Source organism: Camelus dromedarius, chromosome 27, assembly GCF_036321535.1.
Source record: "Camelus dromedarius isolate mCamDro1 chromosome 27, mCamDro1.pat, whole genome shotgun sequence".
Lineage (NCBI taxonomy): Eukaryota > Metazoa > Chordata > Mammalia > Artiodactyla > Camelidae > Camelus > Camelus dromedarius.
The window spans coordinates 7,858,318-7,877,081 of NC_087462.1; the positions used below are offsets into that span (position 1 = coordinate 7,858,318).

Consider the following 18,764-nt stretch of genomic DNA (forward strand, 5'->3'; position numbering starts at 1 on the left):
GCAAGGAGGTCAGGGCAGGGCGGACGCCCTTGGAAATGAGTGCGAGTCACAGGCCAAGAGTTGGGTGGTATGAACCTCGCTGCGGAGGCCCCCATCCCGAAGCTGGCCCTGGCAGCACCTGCTGCAAGCGGGCAGGAGGCCGGGGGGGGGGGGCGGGGGGGGGCTGGGCGTGAGTCACCGCCCAGCAATGAGGCGTGAGTCACGCAGGGCGGGGTCCCCCGGCAGCCCCCCCCGCCCCCCCCCAGCGTCTCAGCCGCTCCCACAAAGGCCCTTTGAGAAGATTTCCCCACCCCCACCCCCAGCCCCTAGGCCCTTTGAGGGAGGTGGGCTCTGGGGCCAAGGTCCTGGTGGGCTGACCCCAGGAGCCCGGCTTGGGCCCGGGAGGCGCCAGCCTGCTTCCGCAGTGTCTGTGAAATGTCACCGTGGGCAGCCGGGCGTCCCCAGGGAGGGGGCTTCCAGGCTGCCTGAGTCACTCAAGGGACAGCAGAGGGTCACACGTATACAGCGGGCAAATTGAGTCAGGCTGTGTGGTTGGGCGGGTAGCCGGGGCCCTTGGAATCAAGCTTCAGAGCCATCATTCCTCCTACTCCGCGGAGCCTGCAATTCAGGGAAGCCCATGACTTCTGGTAGGAAACAAGGGTGCTGGGGACACACCTGGCCACATCTCCTGGCTTTACTACCCCTGTGCCTAGACCTCCCCTCCTTGTCTACCCTGCGGCCTTCTCCCCACCTTAGCTGTCCCTCTTAAGCTTGGTGTGGAGGGAGCAGCAGGGCCTGGACTGGGTTGAGAAGAGAGGCCCTCCACTGGGAAGCAAAATTTAAGAGGGCACCAAAACATTCAGTAATCAAGGTTAAGTATTTTTTTTTTATAACAGCTTGACTGAGATAAAATTCACATACCACACAATCAACCTATTTAAAGTATAGGATTCAAATTGTCTAGTGTATTCATAGAATTGTGTAAGCATCACCACAATCAATTTCAGAACATTTTCATCACCTGCAAAAGAAACCCAGTACCCATTGGCGGTCACTCCCCCAACCCCTCATCCTCCCCCAGCCCTGGGTGCCCCTAATCTACTTTCTGTCTCTGTGTATGAATGAACGATACAATGTGACTTGTGACTGGCTTCATTCACTTCTCAAGATGCATTCATGTTGTAGCATGTTACCACTCTTTCATTCCTTTTTATTGCCAAATAATATCTGGTAGAGATATACCACATTTTCTTTTAATCCATTCATCAGTTAATGGACATTTGGGTGTTTTTCCCTTTTTGGCTAGCATGATTAATGCTGCTATGAACATTTGTGTACAAGTTTTGGTGCGGGAAGTCAAATAATAAAGGCATGATAGGGCTGGGATTACGGAGATGTGAGGTGAGGTGAGTCACACGAGAGCAAAATTGGGTCCTGTCTAGATCTGTGCTTTGCCAGTGTCACTTGGCTGCTGAGCACCTGAAACATGGCTAGTCCAGAATGAGATATGTTGAAAAAAAATTTTTTTAAAGAACGTGAAATACCAAGTTTTTTTCATGTTGGTTACATGTTGAAACAATGCTACTTGTGATACGTCACATTAAGTCACTTACATTATTATCAACATTCATTTCACCTGTTTCTTTTTACTTTTTTTTAATGGAGGGACTGGGGATTGAACCCAGGATCTCATGCATGCTAAGCATGCACTCTACCACTGAGCTATTACCCTCCTCTACTTTACTTTTTGTAATGGGGCTACTAAAATTTTTTTTAATTACACTTGTGGCAGCTCAACTTTGTGGCTCACAGTATACAGTACTTCTGTTGGATAGTCTTGCACTGGGCTCACTGCCTGTTTTCTTCCCTTCTATTTACTTCTCGAGGGGCTGCCTGATCACACCATTGACACCAAGCTGCTAAATCAGGCCAACTTTCCCAGTCATCGCTGTCCTCAGGAGGCCATCACCTTTGCCCACTTCCTCCTTGGCTGCAGAACACTATATTCTCCTGGTGGCCCTCCTCCTCTTCAGTCTTCTTTGTGAAATGCCTCTCAAATGCTCTCCATTCTGGGCCATACTGGAACATTGGTCACCACATACTAATCATAATCAACCCCTCTCTGAATATCTCCTCCCCGGTGGCCCGCAGGCTCCTCTGACTCAGCCTGCCTGCCCTTCCTCCTTCGTTCCTCAGCATCTGCACTTAGTCCATCTCTAAGACCTGTCCTTCCCTCTTCCTGAAGATACCCATTTCCACCTGTCCCCCAGGCCTCTGTCCTAATTCAGGCTCAGGTCTTCTCATCTGGTCCACCACACTGATCTCCCCATTGGCCCTCTGCTTCTGCCCTTGACCCCCTTGCTGTGTGTGCATGGCTTGGTGCACGTGACCTCACACTCTTGTTTATAACCTCCCACCAAATCTGCCATATTGTGATTCAGGTGGTGGTTATACAACTGCATGCATTTGTCAAAACTCACCTAACTGTATAAAGGCTGAATTTTCCTCTAGGTAAATGATACCTCAATAAACTTAACTGCAAATAAAAACCCTCCAAATCTTCCCATCCTTCTTAAATGCAAACTCCTCATTGGCTCTCAAGGCCCCACAGGAACTCACTTCCTCCAGAAGCCTTCCCTGATTGCACCTCATCCTCTAGGCTGGCCCCATGACTCCTCTACACTCCCCTGTGCTTCTGGCTTTCAGCACTGAAAACTATTCATTGCAATCAGCTAGCTAAGTGACTGCCACCACCCTACCCGCTTTGTCCCGCCACAGTGGCAGGCCAATGCCACGTGTTTTTTGTTTCCTAACACATCAGGAACGTGGTAATTATCAATATGCCCAAGCAACAGATATTGTCTGAGACTCCGCTCTCAGTGCTACAACAGTGATCCAGAGAAAGCTTCCTGCCCTGCAGGAGCTGACACATGACTACAGGAGTCAGAAACAAGAATATGCAGTAAAACATACATTGTGTTCAAAGGGGATAGGGTGATGAAAAAAACAGAGCAGGATAAAGCAAGGGGTGTGATTTTAAATAGGGGGCATCAGGGAAAGTCTTACTGAGGAGGTAATGTTTAAGCAGAGACCTGAAGGAGGTGAGGGAGGCAGCCATGTGGGTATCTAGGAGAAGAGAGTCCTTGGCAGAGAGAACAGCTTGTGCAAAGGCCTTGAGGCTGGACCATACAAGATGTATTTAAGGAACAGAGGAGAGGCCCATGGGGTGGAGCAGAGGGAGCAAGGGAGGGAGAAGAGGTGAAGCAGGGAGGGGACAGGGTAGAGTGTGCAGGGCCGAGGGGAGGACGTGGGCTTTTGGTATGAATGAAATGGGAGCCATGGAGGGTTCTGAGCAGGGAAGGAACATGATGAGACTAAGGTGTTCACAGGTGCCCTTGAACTGCGGTGGAACAGACGGTGTGAGGTTGAGGCACGGAGAGCAAGGTAGTGACAACTGCATCAGAGGTCCAGGGGAGAGATGATGGGGGTTGGACCCGGGTGGGGGCCCTGCAGAGGGTAGGATTCTAGATGACTTCAGAAGGGACAGTAACCGAATTTGTTAACGGACTGCATTTGTTAAGAAAGGTTCTGGCTCCAGCTGGAAGAATGGAGCTGCCATTTCCGGAGACAGGGAGGATGGCTGGAGAAGCTGGTTTGTGGTTGAGGGAATGAGCTGCCAGCCCAGGGCCTTGTATGGACCTGGAGCAGCCCTGTCCAGACTCCAGTGGGGTGCAGAGGAAAGCATCCTCACAGCCGGGGGGTCCTTGCCTTCTGGAGCTTTCCTCCCAGCTGTTTCCTGAGTGTGCAAGCTACACACATATCTGGGCACACATGGGCACCACCCGAGACCCCCACGGCCAGGCATGCCCAACCATGGCCACAGCCTTGGGGGGTCCCTAGGGGCTGGGGCTTGCGGGCGATGGAGCTGAGAAGGGCCTTCTGGTTTACACACCCACCACGCCTACATCTGGGTCCCTGAGGAGACCCCCCAAGGGGACAGGAGGTGACATGGGGTGGGAAATCTCTCAGGGAGAGGTTCAGGAAGGGCTGCTGCTGAGTCACAGCCGTGGGTCCCCTATGAGTCAGCACTGGCAGGGGCCCCAGGAACTGGGGGCTGGGGTGGGGTGGGGAGGGCAGTTCCCACGCCAAAAGGAACCAGGCGGCTCGGGCACTGGGGCTTCCCCCACTGCCACTCCCGTCCTGTGCTGGGCTCCAGGGGATATTCACAGGACTTTGGGGGTGGGGGTGGGACTGACCACCGGGCCAGGATCCAGCAATCCTCTCTCCTGGCCTGACCCAACTGAGGAATGCAGCGGCTGCCTGCCCAGTCTGTGTTGCAGCAAGAAGGAGTAGAGCTAGACATGAAGAGAAACCACGTGCAAATGAGTAGGGACGTCAGTTCTAGGAGGCTTTAAGAAGAGCTTCTTTTTTCTGGGGTCCCTGCATTTTGGCAGTGGAGATTCCAGCCTTGGGGTAGGGGCGTCCTGGCAGAGTCCTCAACTGCTGGGGGGGTGGGGGTGGGGAGGGGTGGGAGGAAGAAGGAACCGAGAGCCAACTTGCCTCCACAGCTGGACAGCTCTGGAGTCTACTGCCCCCTGCTGGTGGCCACGGGAAGCTCAGTGGGCCGGAGAGCTGGCTGGAGGGCTTCTTCAAGCTCATCCTGGAAGGTGGGGAAAGGCCTTGCACAGAATCCCACCTCTGCAGTCTACAGGCTGTGCCTCCCCAGGTTAGGGCAGTCCCTCTCTGGGCTTCAGATGCCCATCTGTAAACATTACAATATTCACTTCATTGGCTTGCTGTAAAGAGTCTGAAATAATGGGGATTGAATGAATACATGTTGTACATTTCAAAGCAATCCCCTCCTTTTCAGTTAGAAGGGGGAGGCTACATAGGGGACATCAACAAAGCTGTCCCCACCCACAGAGGCCCAATTACTATTTACACCTATCCTCTTCCTCGCATGCTCCTCCCCTCCAGGGAAGTATCCCCCACTTGGGGGACGGCAGGTATAGAAGTAGGGCTGAATCCCAATAGCCCCTGAGGGGTCTGGGGATATCAATCCTCCTGGGCCAGCTGGAGCTTGGCTTTCTGGGCTGAGACCTAAAGGGAGCAGGGAGAGTGTGAGAAAGGGAGACTCATCAAGGAGAAACTGAGGCAAGGATGTGGTGAGGGGGCCGAAGGGGAGGGACATGGCCAGGTGGAGCAGGCCCTGGTCCCACAGGGGTTAAGACCTGGGCTTCTAGGGGGTGGGGAGGGGCTCAGAGTTTTTCTTTACCCCTTCTGACTGCAGTGGGGGATAAATAACTGAACAGAATGAGAAATCTGTCAGCTCAGTCCTGGCCAATAGGAGGCCAGCTGGCACCACAGTCTCCCCAGAAGTGACCTCCTTCTATCAGCCTCGGTGGCCACAGCAGGCAGGGGCTGTGTATGGTTGGGGAGTAAAGAGTCCCTGGAAGAATCTTCAGCTAGTGTACTATTCCTGCTGTGTGTGCCCATGTACTTGGTGTGTGTGTGTGTGCGCGTGCATGTGTGAATATGGGGGCTCCATGTAAGCATCTCCAGGAGATCAGGAGACCCCCAACCTGTGTACCTCCTCCTGTATGTGACCTGTGTACCTCCTCCTGTATGTGACCTGTGTACCTGGCCTGTGTGTATGCCTACACCAGAGGGTTCCAGGTATACAAGTTCCCAAGTGTCCCTGTATTTTGTGTGCCCTTACAGACCCTTGTGGCCCAGGGGACCTGCTGCCTGGGAGTTTTGTGGGTGTGTTGGTTCTATGAATTCCAGTGTGCCTCTGCCCTTTGTGCATGAATGATTGCGCATATATTTGTGTGTCTGCGAGTTTTGTGTGTCTGTGAGTTTTGTGTGTCTGTGTTTGCCCCTAAGACTGTGTGACTGACATGTCTCTTATGAGTGTTTCTGTTCTATGCATGTATCTGTGTGTTGTACCCGTGTATATCCATGTGCGCTGAGGTGTTGTGTGCCAGGGTCTTCCCAAGGCTGTGCACCTTGGAGAGATATGTCGGTTCTGTGTTTACACCTGTGTATTGGTGTAACTTGTGTGCGCCCCTGGGCTTGTCTCTGTGTGTGTTTGTGTTCTGTGGCCATTCCTGCTAGTTTGTATATGTGTGTGTCAGTATTTTCTGTGTGTGCCCCTGGGATCCTCTCTATGCACTATGTTTCAGTTCTGAGGACACTCCTGTCCCTTCGATGTGGTGTCTGTATCTTGCATGTATCTGTGTGGCCCTGGTGTCCCTATGTGTGTAGCTGGGTTTTATGGACATCCTCGTAAAGCGGGTGCCCCTGCATGTCCTACCATTCCCTCCGGTGCGTTTCTGTCTGGAAGCCCCTTGCACAGCCTTCCTTACGTTTTCGGTCCGCGTGCCTTTGTGCGCGTGTGCTCCCCGTGCGCCTTTGAGGTCTGCGTGCATCTGGGTTCCTGCGTGTGCCCGCTCGCGCCCCCGTGTCCCCATGTCCCCTGAGAGGGGCCTGGGAGCTGCGTCCTGGAGCCCCACGGGCATCCCCGCTTGCGTCCCGGTGAGACAGGCAGGAGGCCTCGGGGCGCACACGGCCGGCCGCGGCTGGACCCACCGCCCGGCAGGGCGCGGGGAGGAGGGAGGGGGCGGCGGCGGCGGGGAGCGCGGGCACGTCACCGAGACAGGCAGGCGGGCAGGCGGGAGGCGGCGGCCGCGGGTTCGAGTCGGCGCCGGAGCCCGGCGGCCCCCTCCCCCTGCCCGCGGCCAGGGGAGCCCCCGCCCAGCCCCGGAGCCGCCAAAATGCAATTTCCCGTGCAGGCGACTCGGCTCGGGGGGCTTTTCCGGGCGGGTTTTGGACAGAAGAGGAGCAACGCGGCGGCGGCCCAAAACGAGGTGAGCGCGGGCGCCCGGCGGGCTGGGGGTGCGGGCTGGGAGGGGCGGCCCGTGGGGAGGGGGCGCGGCGGGGCGGGGCGGCGGCGGGACCCGGCCGCAGCCCCCGCGCGCACCTGCTCGCGGCCGGGGGGGCGGGCGCCCCGGCCTCTGCAGCCCGGCCCTCCATTGTTGCGGCAGCTGGGGAAGGGGGGCGGGGAGGCCCCGGCGGCATCTCTGCGTCTCGCCTTCCCCGAGAAGCGGCCCCGAGAGGACCAGACCCCCCCACAGGGGACAGACCCACAAGTCCCGAGCCAGAGCCGCCGGGGGGAGGGCGGGCTAAGATGCCCCTGCGGGGCGGGGACGCATGATGAGGGTCGTAGGGGGCAGCAGTACCCCGGCCGCCTGACACCTGACCGCGGGAGGCCCCGGGACAGGGCGGCGGCGAGCTTTGTTCTTGGGGGCGCAGAGCGGGTGGGGACCTCGGATACCCGGGACCAGGAGAAGCTCCGGCCCGGCGCGCGCGTTCGGGAAGGCGCTCCTGGCCAAGTTCACGGGCGCGCAGGCCTGCACGGGCCCTGCGGAGACCGATCCCGGCGGGGGCCCCGCTCGGGCCTGGCTGCGGCCACGGGTCCTGGGCTGCAGCGGCGCCGCCTGTCGGAGCCCCGGCGCCCTCCGCGGGCTCCCCGCCGGCCTGTCATTACCGGCGGCGTCTGCAGGGTATTTACTGGGGCCAGGATTTGCTAACAGGAACACGCCCTCCAAAAGTGGCCATAAAAAGGAAAAAGGGTCTGGAATCCCACTGCTGGGGAGCCCTTTTAAAGCGACAGGGCGCCTTGCACAGGGACCTCGCCCTGGAGGGCATGCGGGGGCGGGGGGAGGGGACGACAGAGAAGACCCTTCATTGGTTGATGGGAGCTGAGAAGTACCCCTACCCCACTACATTTCAGTTCCCCCATCTCCTTTTCCACCCATTCCCCACCTCCCTGCACCGCTCACAGAAACCTTTACAGAATCACAATTACATATTCTCAACTCGCTGATGAAGACCCCAAAACCCGCACCCTATACTCGGACATACATCACCCCCATTATTACTCACATCACCTGGAAGAACGCTCACACACACATGCACACACACAGTCACCCATCATAACACTGCCACGTGGGCACACACATCATCCACAATGACGCGGACATCCAGGGCGGACCCCCGTGAAAACAGTGCCACACAAAAATGAAGCTGCCACCGACCATGGTAGACACAGCCTTGAATATAACAGTGACACACATATAGTTTTCTGTTGCACACACAGGTACTCCCATGCTCACGGTCCCGTGGGCACCCATGGGCTGTCACCCAGAATAATCATGACAACCACAGATATGTAAATGCTCCAACACAAGTACATACAGGTACCATTATTCACAAGAAGTTGGACATGCACATATGGATATCCACGTGCCCCTGCCCAGGCAAGGACACACCCACAGTCACCCAGGCAATCTGACACACACACACAGATGGTACAAGACCTGCCCAGATGCTGACATCCTGACATCAGGTTATGGTAATCTTGACCTACACACATATAGTTAAACTGACCCTCCTAGACAGCCATTATAACACTGGCACCCACAAACAGATATGAACACTCCAACAGTACCTACACCCAGAGTCACCCACCCTGACACTTGATTATACCCTTGGATGCCTACATTAATACTGACCCACAGACAGACACAATAACACATGCACCAGGAAATTGACACATAGGAAAATGACCTAGGTGCATGCAGAAATCCACAGTCACCTGGACTCCCACAAAGCCAGCACTTGCTTATTGAGGTTGCAGGCACTGTTACAGCACTGGGGATATAAAAGGTCAAAATCCCTGCCCTCCTGGAGCGGAAATTTTAGTGAGGAGGGTCGGGGGCACCATTATTGGGTGATACAGGCCACAGTCACCCACAGTGACACTGACAGATGCCAGACACCCACGTACATTGGCTCATACATCGACCTGCAATTACCCACAATTAGCCTGACACACACCCACAGTCACACTGACATCCACACACAAACAGAAGCCCACGGGAGTGCCGACACACAACTGGCTTAGAGATGGCCACCCACTATGTTACACACCCACCTGGATTTAAGACACTCACAGACCCCTCAAAACAGCCCACCAGAGTAGCTCAGACCCCAAGCCCAGCGCAGCCCCCCAGTAACAGGCCCAGAGGAAGCAGCTGCTGTCTGCATTTTTGCAGATGAAGCCAACCTTGACCCTGACCCTGGTCCCCCTGCACTATGAGCCTCCTCCGTAGGAGTGTCTGAATTTCTCATCAACCTGCCCAGGCCCCTCCACAGCCCCCAACCCAAACGCCGGGCCACCTTCTCACCTCCCCCAGCCCTGGCCCCACATCTGGTGGGCTTGGGAAGGAAGCTCAGACTCCTGGCCCACTGGCCGCCCCCAGGTCTGGGAAGTACAGAGGAGCCCCTTGTCTGAAGACAGGCATCAAAAGCCTGAACAGCCAGCAGCGGGAGAGGAAGCTGAGGAGACGGCCTGGGAGGGTGGGGTCGGAACCTGAGAGGCCATGCAGGTATCATGGAAATGAGGGGCCCCCTGCCTGCCAGTCTAGACAGCCCCAGCCATCAGCAGGCCCCCACATGGGGACCTCCATGGACGGTGCCACTGCGCATCCCATAATGGGCTCTTTGTCTGCCAAGCCCTGACCATCTCCTCCCCTGTGTGCCCCCCAGGTCCAAGCACACGCACACACAAGGGCACACACACAGGGACACACAGGCCACTAGACACCCCCTGGAAGCTCTGCATCTCTGACCTCACGGTGTGTCCCTGCCACCCTCCCCTGCCGCTCCCTGCACCCCCCAACCACCACCTTGTTCTTCAACTTGACAGCAAAGCTGCCTCCATCCACAGCAGAGCCTGCCCATCTGGCTCTGCTGGGACCTCTCACCTCTGATCCTGACCCCCAGCCTGAGCCAGCTGCCCTGCCTTCCTAGAGCTCAAGGTGGGGGCAGGGATAGGCTCTGGGTCAGCATGGCTTCTGAAAGGCTGCCCACCCCACCCCACTCATTCCCAGCCCCCTGCCCAGACAGACCCAGCTAGGGTGTAGGCCCCAGGGACTAAGGATGAGGAAGAAGCAGGCCCTGAAGGACACTACTGCTTCGCACCAGGGCCCAGGGTTGGGGGTGGGAGGAGACTGCTCCCTGCTTCCCATCCTGCTGGGCTTCAAAGTCACACTGGAGGCCCAGTCGGCCCCTGAGAAGGCCTCAGGACACTTGGCAGGAGGAACAGTCAGTGCCCCCCTGCCTAAGGGCCCCAGGTCCGGACAGTGAAATGCAGACAGATCAGAGGCCACCTTTCACCAAAGGCCAGCCCCAGACATGGAGGGGACAGGCCGACAGACACAGAGGGGAGATCAGGTGTACTGGGCCAGACACACACAGGCCTAACCCAGACAGCCAGAGACAGGCGCACACTGCAGGGCTGGGGACCCAGACAAATCCAGGTCTGTGAGGGGAACAGTCAGACCCAGACAGGAGGACCCAGACAGACACCGAGGGCGGGAAGCCCACACCGACCACCACAGACAAAGGGAGAGTCAGACCGTAGCCTGGGCCCAGAGAGCCCCTCCCCCATAGGATGGGTCTGGGGTCTGCGGGCCTCCCCTTGGCCCGAAGACCCACCCTCTTGCCCCAGCCCTGCTTTCCTGACTGTCTTCCCCCCGCCCCACCCCCCCACCCCCCCGGAGTCAGAGAGACCTCTTTCAGGGACTTACCTCCTTGGTAGGTCAAGGTCAAAGTCCTCAGGGAAGCAAGAGGAGAGAAGCCACAGAAGAAATGGTGTCTTGGGGAGCCCTCCGCCTTGTGGCCAGAGGGCCTCCTGCCCGATGACCCTGCATTCTAGCTTCATGGTCGTTAAGAACAGAGCTTTTGAGGAACCGCCGAGAGAGTTCTGTTCCAAACTCTTAAAACCTCACCTTCCTCATCGATAAAATGGGTATCCTAATAATAAGGCGATATATGTAAAGCATTATTATTATTACCCCTATCCTCCCAACCCACCCTCCTTTCCCAGCATTCTGATTGTTAGAACCACCATCCTCAAAGCAGGAGACCCCCACATGCTCCTTCAGAAGGGCTGGACACCCTGTGCCTGAATGGGGCCCTGCAGGCCGGGTGGGTGGGCCACGGGAGAGGGCGCCCCACCCAGAGCTCCAGACAAGGGTAGGAACGTGATTGGACCTCTGGTCCTGGGAGTGAGGGTGGTAGGCGACAGAGTGGCCTCTGGGGAAGGCGCTGCATGAAGTTGGGGAATTTCAAGGGAGGCGGATTCTTACGGGGGTCCGGTTCCGATGGGGTGGGAGGCCAGTAGGGGTGGGCTCTGAGGGCGGGGCCCCAGGGCAGGCCTTAGGGAAGCTGGGCTCTTTTAGGACCAGTTTAGGGGGCGGATTTTAAGGAGGTTGAGTTTGGGGGCGGTCTACATGGGAGTCTATCTGGGCGGGCTTTAGAGGAGGAGAGCTGTGGGTGGGCTTTGAGGGGGCGGGTCTTGGAGGAGAATCCTGAGTCGGCGGCTTCCGAGGGGCGGATCTCTGGAGGCGGGCTCTAGCAGGGGATCTCTGGGGTGGGGCTTAGAAGGCTGTGCTGGCTCTGGTCACCCCCGTCGAAGTTATTTTGTCATTCACTCTATTCAGCACACGTGGAGCCCATGATCCGCGTTAGGTTTAGGCCGGGCGGGGCGGGGGGGTTTCATCCTTTAGGGCTCGAAATTGCCCTCAGTGAAATGGGAGGGGGCTGGAAATTTGAAGTCCCGTCCCAGGCGGTCTTCGGGGGTCCTCAGGTTAAGTTGGGGAGCGGCATCCCTCCCCTGAGACTGCAAGTGGGGGCACCTGAAGGGGCGGGCGCCCAACTCCGCGCCGCCCCTGGAGGGAGAGACTGGGGGCCCGGTTTGCGGATGAGGAAATGGAGAAGGGGCAGCATCTTGCCCCAATCAGAGTCGGAGCAGGGATTTGACTGCAGCTTACTTTGAATCTGCATCCCGGGGCATCCCTCGAGGGTCTGTGCACTTGGGCGCTGACCTCCAGAAGGGCCTGAGACCCCGCAGGAGGGCGGCCGGTATCCCCCCTGGTCCTCGGGCTTCTCTCCGGTCCAATGGGCAGGTGGGCCCGCGGGCAGGGACACTGCCGGCCCTAATTTGCAAAGTGGAGCCTCTGCCAGCCCCCCGGGGTTGTTGTGATTCATGAACAATCGTGCCTGGAACATGGTGAGGCTCACAGAAGGTATTACATTGTATTAAAATGACTTGTTTATCGCCTGGTTGCATCGATGCCCCCGGGGCCAGAACCGCTTGGCAGCCAGACATCTTGGGGCCACTAGGAATCCTTCCTCTGCCTCTCACCAGAGGTCTCACCGGAGGTGCCCTCCGGTCTCAAGTCTCCTAAACTGACAAATGGAAGTAGTATGCACCTTCGAGGGTGAGTTTTGAGGATGATTTAAGAAAATGGGTGGGGGAAAAAAACAAACAACCCACCCCACAAGCCCAGGGCCCAGTACTGCTACATTTACACAGCAAAGGCATCATAAATATCTACTGTTATTATTCCTTACATTTATCTCTTGCATTTTTCCCACATCCTGGAACAGAGTTGGCACCTAATAACTGCTAACTTAATGATTCTATAGGTCCCTCATTCCCTCCCCTCTCTTCCCTCACCCTATCTGGTTCCCTGACCCCCACCCACCCTCCACTCACAGTCCCCCAAGAAATTGCCAAGGGTTTGGGGGAACATTCAACCTGTCGGTGAGTTTGGGCAGCTCAGGCAAACCATCGACCGTTGAGTGGACCCCGAGGCCTGGAACTGCCGTCCACCCATCACGACCCCCCACATTCCAGATCTGGGGGAATCCCGAACACATCCCCTCCCTTAGCCACAACGAAGGTCACAATCAACATTCATTGTTGTCGGTGGGTTGTGAGGACAGGAGGCCAGACCCACCGAGGGATGAATGTCACTGTGGCTGGGCCATACACAGCGAAAGGGGAATGGGATGGGGGACAGAACCCACCCTTGGACTCCCCCACAAAATTACTCAGCCAGTACTTGACCCTGACCCCAGCCTCTCACCCCTTGTGGATGGTGGTGTCTGGGATTGCTATGAACACAGGCTGGGTTTGGTGAATAAATCCTGGAGGGTTGGGGGAGTGAACCACAGGCTCGGGACTGAGCAGCTGAAAAACTCTTCTGAAAGGGATGAGTGAGCCCTGCTCCCAGAAAACTCAATAAAGGTTTCTTGAAAAAATGAATGAATGAGGTGGGTAGGTGGCATAACTCCTCTTCTCTGCGTTCAAGTCCCGGGCCCAGCTTTCTCAGCTCTTTGCCCAGACCCCGCAGAATCCTGCTTTACTTCTAATTGCCCACCTAGCACCTTGATGCCAGCGGATCCCTCCACCTGCCAGTCTGTGCTCCATCTGGGTGTCTCCTAAGCACACCCCATCCTCCTGAGACTGAGCTGAGGTCTCATTTGAGGGAGAGAGCAAGGTGCTGGCCAGTGCTAGGAGTCCCCCCATTGGCCCAACCTGCGCCTCTGCTCCCCTCCACCCTGGTAATGTTTTGCCTCACCCCCTTTCCACCCCAGGACCAGGAAGGGCTGCCTCCTCTATACCTAGTAACTGGATGGGTTAGTCAGGCTGTGTGTTTGTCTTTGTGAATAACCTTATGGGCAAGTGGCTTCATACCTCACTTTGTTCATCCATTAAATGGGGGTTCCACTGACCAAGGGTGTGAAAACTCCCTGAGGGAGATCAGAGCTGGAAGCCTTTGTCCTTGTACCCCCACCTCATAAGTTAGACCCATCTTCCTTCCAAAGACAGCTGGAATATCAGCAGCTCCCCCCTACCCCCCAGCCACAGAGCCCTAGGGTACTTGGCCCCTCCCCCAGCCCAGAAGAAGGAAGAAAGAAGTTACTAAGTTACTGGTTACAGCAATGCTAGTCTTTGGGGCAGGGCTTCCAACCCCCCCCCCAACACCCTGTAGGGCAGGAGTGGCAGGCCTCCTCCTAGGCGGGGTAGGCAGGGGTAGCCCTCCCCATGCCCTCTGGGTGGGGTGTGTAGCTCCGTATTGCTGGTGCCCCCTGCAGCCTGTCTGGTCACCACCCCCTGCCCCCAGCCCACCCGGAGACTATGCATCCCCTTGGCAGGTGCATTTTGGGGGGAGCGGCAGCAAGCTCCCCAGTGCCAATAAGGAATCTCCCACAGCCTGATCCTCCCTCTTCACACCCCCTTGGAGATATAAGGAGGGGACTGACAGCCTAGACTCCTCGGCTCCAGAGAGGGGAAGGGAGGGGCAAGGAGGAAGGGGTAGAAAGGCTGGCTTTGGGGCAGGTTTCTTTTCTCTCTGCCCCTCGTCCTGGCACACGTTGCCCAGCCATGGGGACCTTCAACCTATGGACAGATTACCTGGGTTTGGCACGCCTAGTGAGGGCTATGCGTGGGGAAGAGGAGCCCGAGACCAGGCTAGACCCCCAGCCAGAATCCATGCCAGGACCGGAGGATCAGAGGCCCAGCCCGGAATCCTCACCAGCTCCTGAACGCCTGTGCTCTTTCTGCAAACACAACGGCGAGTCCCGGGCCATCTACCAGTCCCACGTGCTCAAGGACGAAGCGGGCCGGGTCCTGTGCCCTATTCTTCGCGACTACGTGTGCCCCCAGTGCGGTGCCACTCGCGAGCGTGCCCACACCCGCCGCTTCTGCCCGCTCACCGGCCAGGGCTACACCTCAGTCTACAGCTACACCACCCGCAACTCGGCCGGCAAGAAGCTGGCCCGCCCAGACAAGGCGAGGACGCAGGACTCGGGACACCGCCGAGGAGGAGGAGGAGGTGCCTGTGCAGGTAGCTGGGGGGACTTGCTTCGGAGGTGGCCTGCCTTGGGCTGAGCCCCTTGGGGCCTCTGTGAAGTGGGGTTAACCCCAGGGGTTACCGACTTCAGAGGGTTGCGGGGACATAATCCATGTAGGAAGCTTAGAACCGTACTCTAGAACTGCTGCCCAGTGTGGGTAAGCTGGGGCTGGGCTTCCCAGTGTGGCCTGGGGCAAGGCATTATCCTCGGGGCCCAAAGGGGAAATGCCAACCTTTTCCAGGCACGGGGTGATCTGGCAGGGAGGCGGTGGGGACTAGCGGTGGACTGCGGACAGGTCCAACAGGGACTCCAATCTTGTTGGCACTTAGGAGCTGTGTGGCCAGACACAAATTGCTGAATTTAGAGAAACCGAGCCTCATTTGTTCACTCATTTGCTAAACAGTGCTGGGGTGGTAGACAGGAGAGTGACAGTTCAAACACAGGAATGGGGGAATCTAGAGAAAGCCTCTGATCCAACGAAGGGGTCCAGGAGGGCTTCCTGGACAAAGTAACTTCTGGGAGCTGAATTGAGTTTGGCGGAGCTCTGGAAGTGTGGCCCAGGCATTTTGGCTTGTTCAGGAACTTTGCCAAGTTCATTGTGTCTGGGACAGAACACGCATGCATATATAGTAGAGCAGAAGGTGTCAGGAGATTTCAGGGACAGCAAAAGGGCCTATAGGTCCTTGCCATTGACCTTAAAGAGTTTGGACTTGGGCACCAGGGGGCCGAGGAAGTGGACAAGAGCAGGTCTGCGGGTTAGCAGCATGTTAGACTGTGAGTGTGTTAGACCGTGGCTAACAAGCTGGACTGTAGGGACAGATCTGAGTGTCGGAAGAGGCTGGTTCTCCAGGCAGAGGCGTTCAAGGCAGTGAGGAGGGCGAGTCCCAGCACCCAGGGAAACGTCAGGTTGGAGGGGAGTGCCACAACTTCACTGTGTGTGGATCAGCTCAGGCAGGTGGCTAGGGATGAAACTTGGAAGAGAGCTGTAGCTGGAGCCTCCCTGAGGTCTAAAAGGGCTCTCCCCACACTGCACCGCCCACCACATAGGGTCGCGGATCTTGCGCATCAAATGTGGATTCCAGTTCTGCATGTCTGGGTGCAGGCTGAGCACCTGAGTTTCTAGCCAGCTCCCTCTGACACTGCCATGCTGCAAGGTCATGGGCCCAGCAGGCTGAGTAGCTCTGGCTTAAATGGCAGCAGTTATTATTACAGATGCGAAAGACTTCAGCTTCTGCGGGATTTTAAAAGAGAAATCCGTTTTAGCAACTTTAATTGCCTTTGGGGAAGTCAGCCAACAGAGGAGATGGGTCTGACAGGGTGGTGCCGCTGTCCATTTGGGTGCCCTGTGTGGGTGCTGCCGCTCCCATCAGACTGTGAGCCCCTCTGGAAGTGACTATGGGGGAGGACCCCTCCCCATCTGGGCAGCTGTGCGGTGAACATTTGTTAGAAGGGTGAGAGATTGCCTCCAAGAGAAGATAGTATTTATTCCCTGTGAGGTCTGATGAGAGACCAGGAGAGGTGGGAAGCTGAAGGGGCGTAGAGATCATGGTCTCAGAACCTTCCTCTTTCCCCTTAAGTCCGAGCCGAGGGAACACGGAAACTTGTCTCCTGCGGGCGGTGGGGGGTGTGGGGCAGGGGGAGTCCTCATCACGATATTGACACAGAAAGGCTGCTTGTCCTCCCTGGTAACATTCTAGGTGTAACAAATCCGGGGTTCTAGAGCCCTGCGGCCGCGAGGGGGCAGCACGGCAGCACTGAGTTGTAGTTTCTGCGCTTTGTGTCTGGCTCTGGGTCCCACCTGGTGCTGCCCTGGTCCGGGAATGTCACAGGGGTGCTATTCCAGAAGTAGCCTCCAGGTGGCGCCAGAGCTCCGACAGTCTCGCAAGTCGAGTCGGTACTTCGGGAACATTGAATCATCGCCTTTTATTAAATGTTTTTCTCCTCTCCGCTCTGCTTTTTAAAACCCAGGTTCCAAAGGTGCCGGGAAGCCTTCCGGAACTTCTCCTTCCTGCAGTCCCTCCACTTCTGCCTAAGAGGCTGGCGCCGGCAGGACGGGAATACTGCCTTCACCTGGGGGTGGGGGTGGGGGAAGATCCGCCCTCTGAAGATCCGCCCCTAGGCCCTGCCCCTAGCCTGGGGGCCTGGCAGGAGGGCCCGGCCTAGGAGCACAGACGAAAGAGCTCCGCTGAAAGGAAGGAAGTGGTCTCCGGTACCCCCACCCTCCGTCCCCAGCGCTGAGCACCCAGTCAGCACTCAATAAATGCTTGTGAATGGATCAGCATCAGATGTGGGACAAGGTAGTGTGAACAGTGCCAAAGGGGCTTGGGGAACCTTCTTCTCCTGGCTGCATTCATCAGCCCCCACGTTACTGTGACCTCTATTTTCCCCAACTATTTGGATTTCCATTCACCCTGGGGTGCAGGGGTGAGCTGCTTTGTGCTGAGAAATGGGAGTGGGCACCGCTGGGCAGCTGTGGGGTTCTGAGGGTAGCCCCAGCTGGGGACTTCTGAGCACTTGCTGCTAGGTTAGTGCCATGAGGCTGTTTCTGTGACGTCTGGTGTTTGCAAGCTCTTCCAGTCACCTCTTTCATGTTGACATGTCAGATGGGTGGCATCGCCCACACTAGGTGCCCGATTTGAGGGGAAAATGGAGAGACAATTAGAGTATCCCCCCACCTGCCGCCATCATCCTCATCTAAGAGGCCCTCAGTGAATGTTTAGGTCACCATGGTGCCCCAGCAACTGGGGGCCATAAAGTAACATATCAGGGCCTTCAGAGCAAGGGAAGGACTTCTGGGCTGGGGTAGTGGGGCCGTAAGGAATATGTCCTGGGGGGTGGGGCCAGGCAAGGCCTTGGGTAGGGAGCACCACAGAGGTGATCTGGCTGTGCTAGGGCAGGAGGCCTTGGGTAGGGGGCTGTACTTGGGGGCCAGGGCATCCCCATCTCCTGTGCCTCCTCCACCCCCAGCCTCCAGGGGGCAGCAGGTGGCAAGTGTTAACCCACATTCCTCCCCCAAGTGGAGGGCTGGCCTGAGGGCCTGCGCTCCACCTTCAGCCCACAAGGTCTCCCAGGGTTGAGTGGGGACAGGATTTGGAATCACAGGTCCTCTTTGCCCTTGATTTTTCCACCTCAGATGGAAGCTGAGGCCACCCAAGAGGAGGGCTGGGGAGAGCCAGGGATGGGAGACAACCCCTGAAGACAGCCTGCTGCCCAGGCTTGAAGAGGAGGGGGAAGGTGGAGAAAGACACAGAGGAAGCCTCCTTAGCAGCCCCAAGAGTTTCAAACTCAGTCAGGGGACACGACACTCCAGCCAGCCCCAGCTGCCTGCAGCTGTTAATTGTATAAGCCAGAGCCCCTGGGGCTTGATACCCAGGGATTGGGAACGTCCTTTTAGGTTCAAGGAAGGAGCTGTACATTCAGCTGGAAGAAGTGTTGGGGGCTCCTGACCCGCCTTGCTCCCTCCTGAATGGGGTCTCCCGGAGTGTAAGAAGGCAGTGGGAGAAGGGCTCTGCCTTGGCCGTAGGAGTTGGGGTGCAGGAGTCACAGGCAAAGCAACTGATAAAAGTCTTGGGTCTGGTCAACTTTGTGGTAACCAGTTTAACACACGTCTTCTGTAAAATGGGTTTCACAGCAACACCTGGGACTGCTCACGATGGGATGGCATCAGGGCTGTGGTAAGGCTTGGTGGGGCAGGGTGTGAAAAGCCTGCCTTCAAGACCCTCCAGGTATTAGCTGTGTTTGCATCGGTAACAAGTCCCCAGGACTGCCTCCCTCTGGGCTGGGCCCTCCAAGCAGCTTGTCCCATGGAAAGAAGCCATCTGAGCATTGAATGCAAACTCACAAGCTCTCCAGCTGGACAGTCAGCCAAGATGTCTCATTGGGCTGTTGCTTCACTGAAACTGTGTGTCTGAATGTGTGCACACGTGCGCATGTGCACATACAGCCACCTGCTCCTGGAGAGTCCTACACAGTCGGTAACTCATGGTGACCCCTACACTCCTGGGGCCCAGCAG

The 18,764-nt window shown here is 57.0% G+C and overlaps 1 protein-coding gene across 2 annotated transcripts; it reads left to right on the forward strand.

The window, feature by feature from the left end:
- The first annotated feature begins 13,864 nt into the window (after nucleotides 1-13,864).
- NANOS3 (nanos C2HC-type zinc finger 3) lies at nucleotides 13,865-17,018 on the forward strand. Of its 2 annotated transcripts, XM_010993833.3 has the most exons (2): nucleotides 13,865-14,744; nucleotides 16,720-17,018. In XM_010993833.3, the coding sequence occupies exons 1-2, from the start codon at nucleotides 14,282-14,284 to the stop codon at nucleotides 16,782-16,784; spliced, it is 528 nt and encodes a 175-aa protein (XP_010992135.1). In that variant the 5' UTR covers nucleotides 13,865-14,281; the 3' UTR covers nucleotides 16,785-17,018. The 2 variants fall into 2 exon arrangements, with proteins under 2 accessions (XP_010992135.1, XP_064335655.1); XM_064479585.1 differs by lacking the exon at nucleotides 16,720-17,018 and having other exon boundaries at nucleotides 13,865-14,918.
- Nucleotides 17,019-18,764: the final 1,746 nt, after the last annotated feature.

Excerpts from the sequence above, each read along its gene's own strand:
- NANOS3 (XM_010993833.3), top strand. The coding sequence starts at position 14,282 with ATGGGGACCTTCAACCTATGGACAGATTACCTGGGTTTGGCACGCCTA. Across the intron at positions 14,745-16,719 it reads AGGAGGAGGTGCCTGTGCAG|GTTCCAAAGGTGCCGGGAAG; the intron begins GTAGCTGGGGGG and ends TTTAAAACCCAG.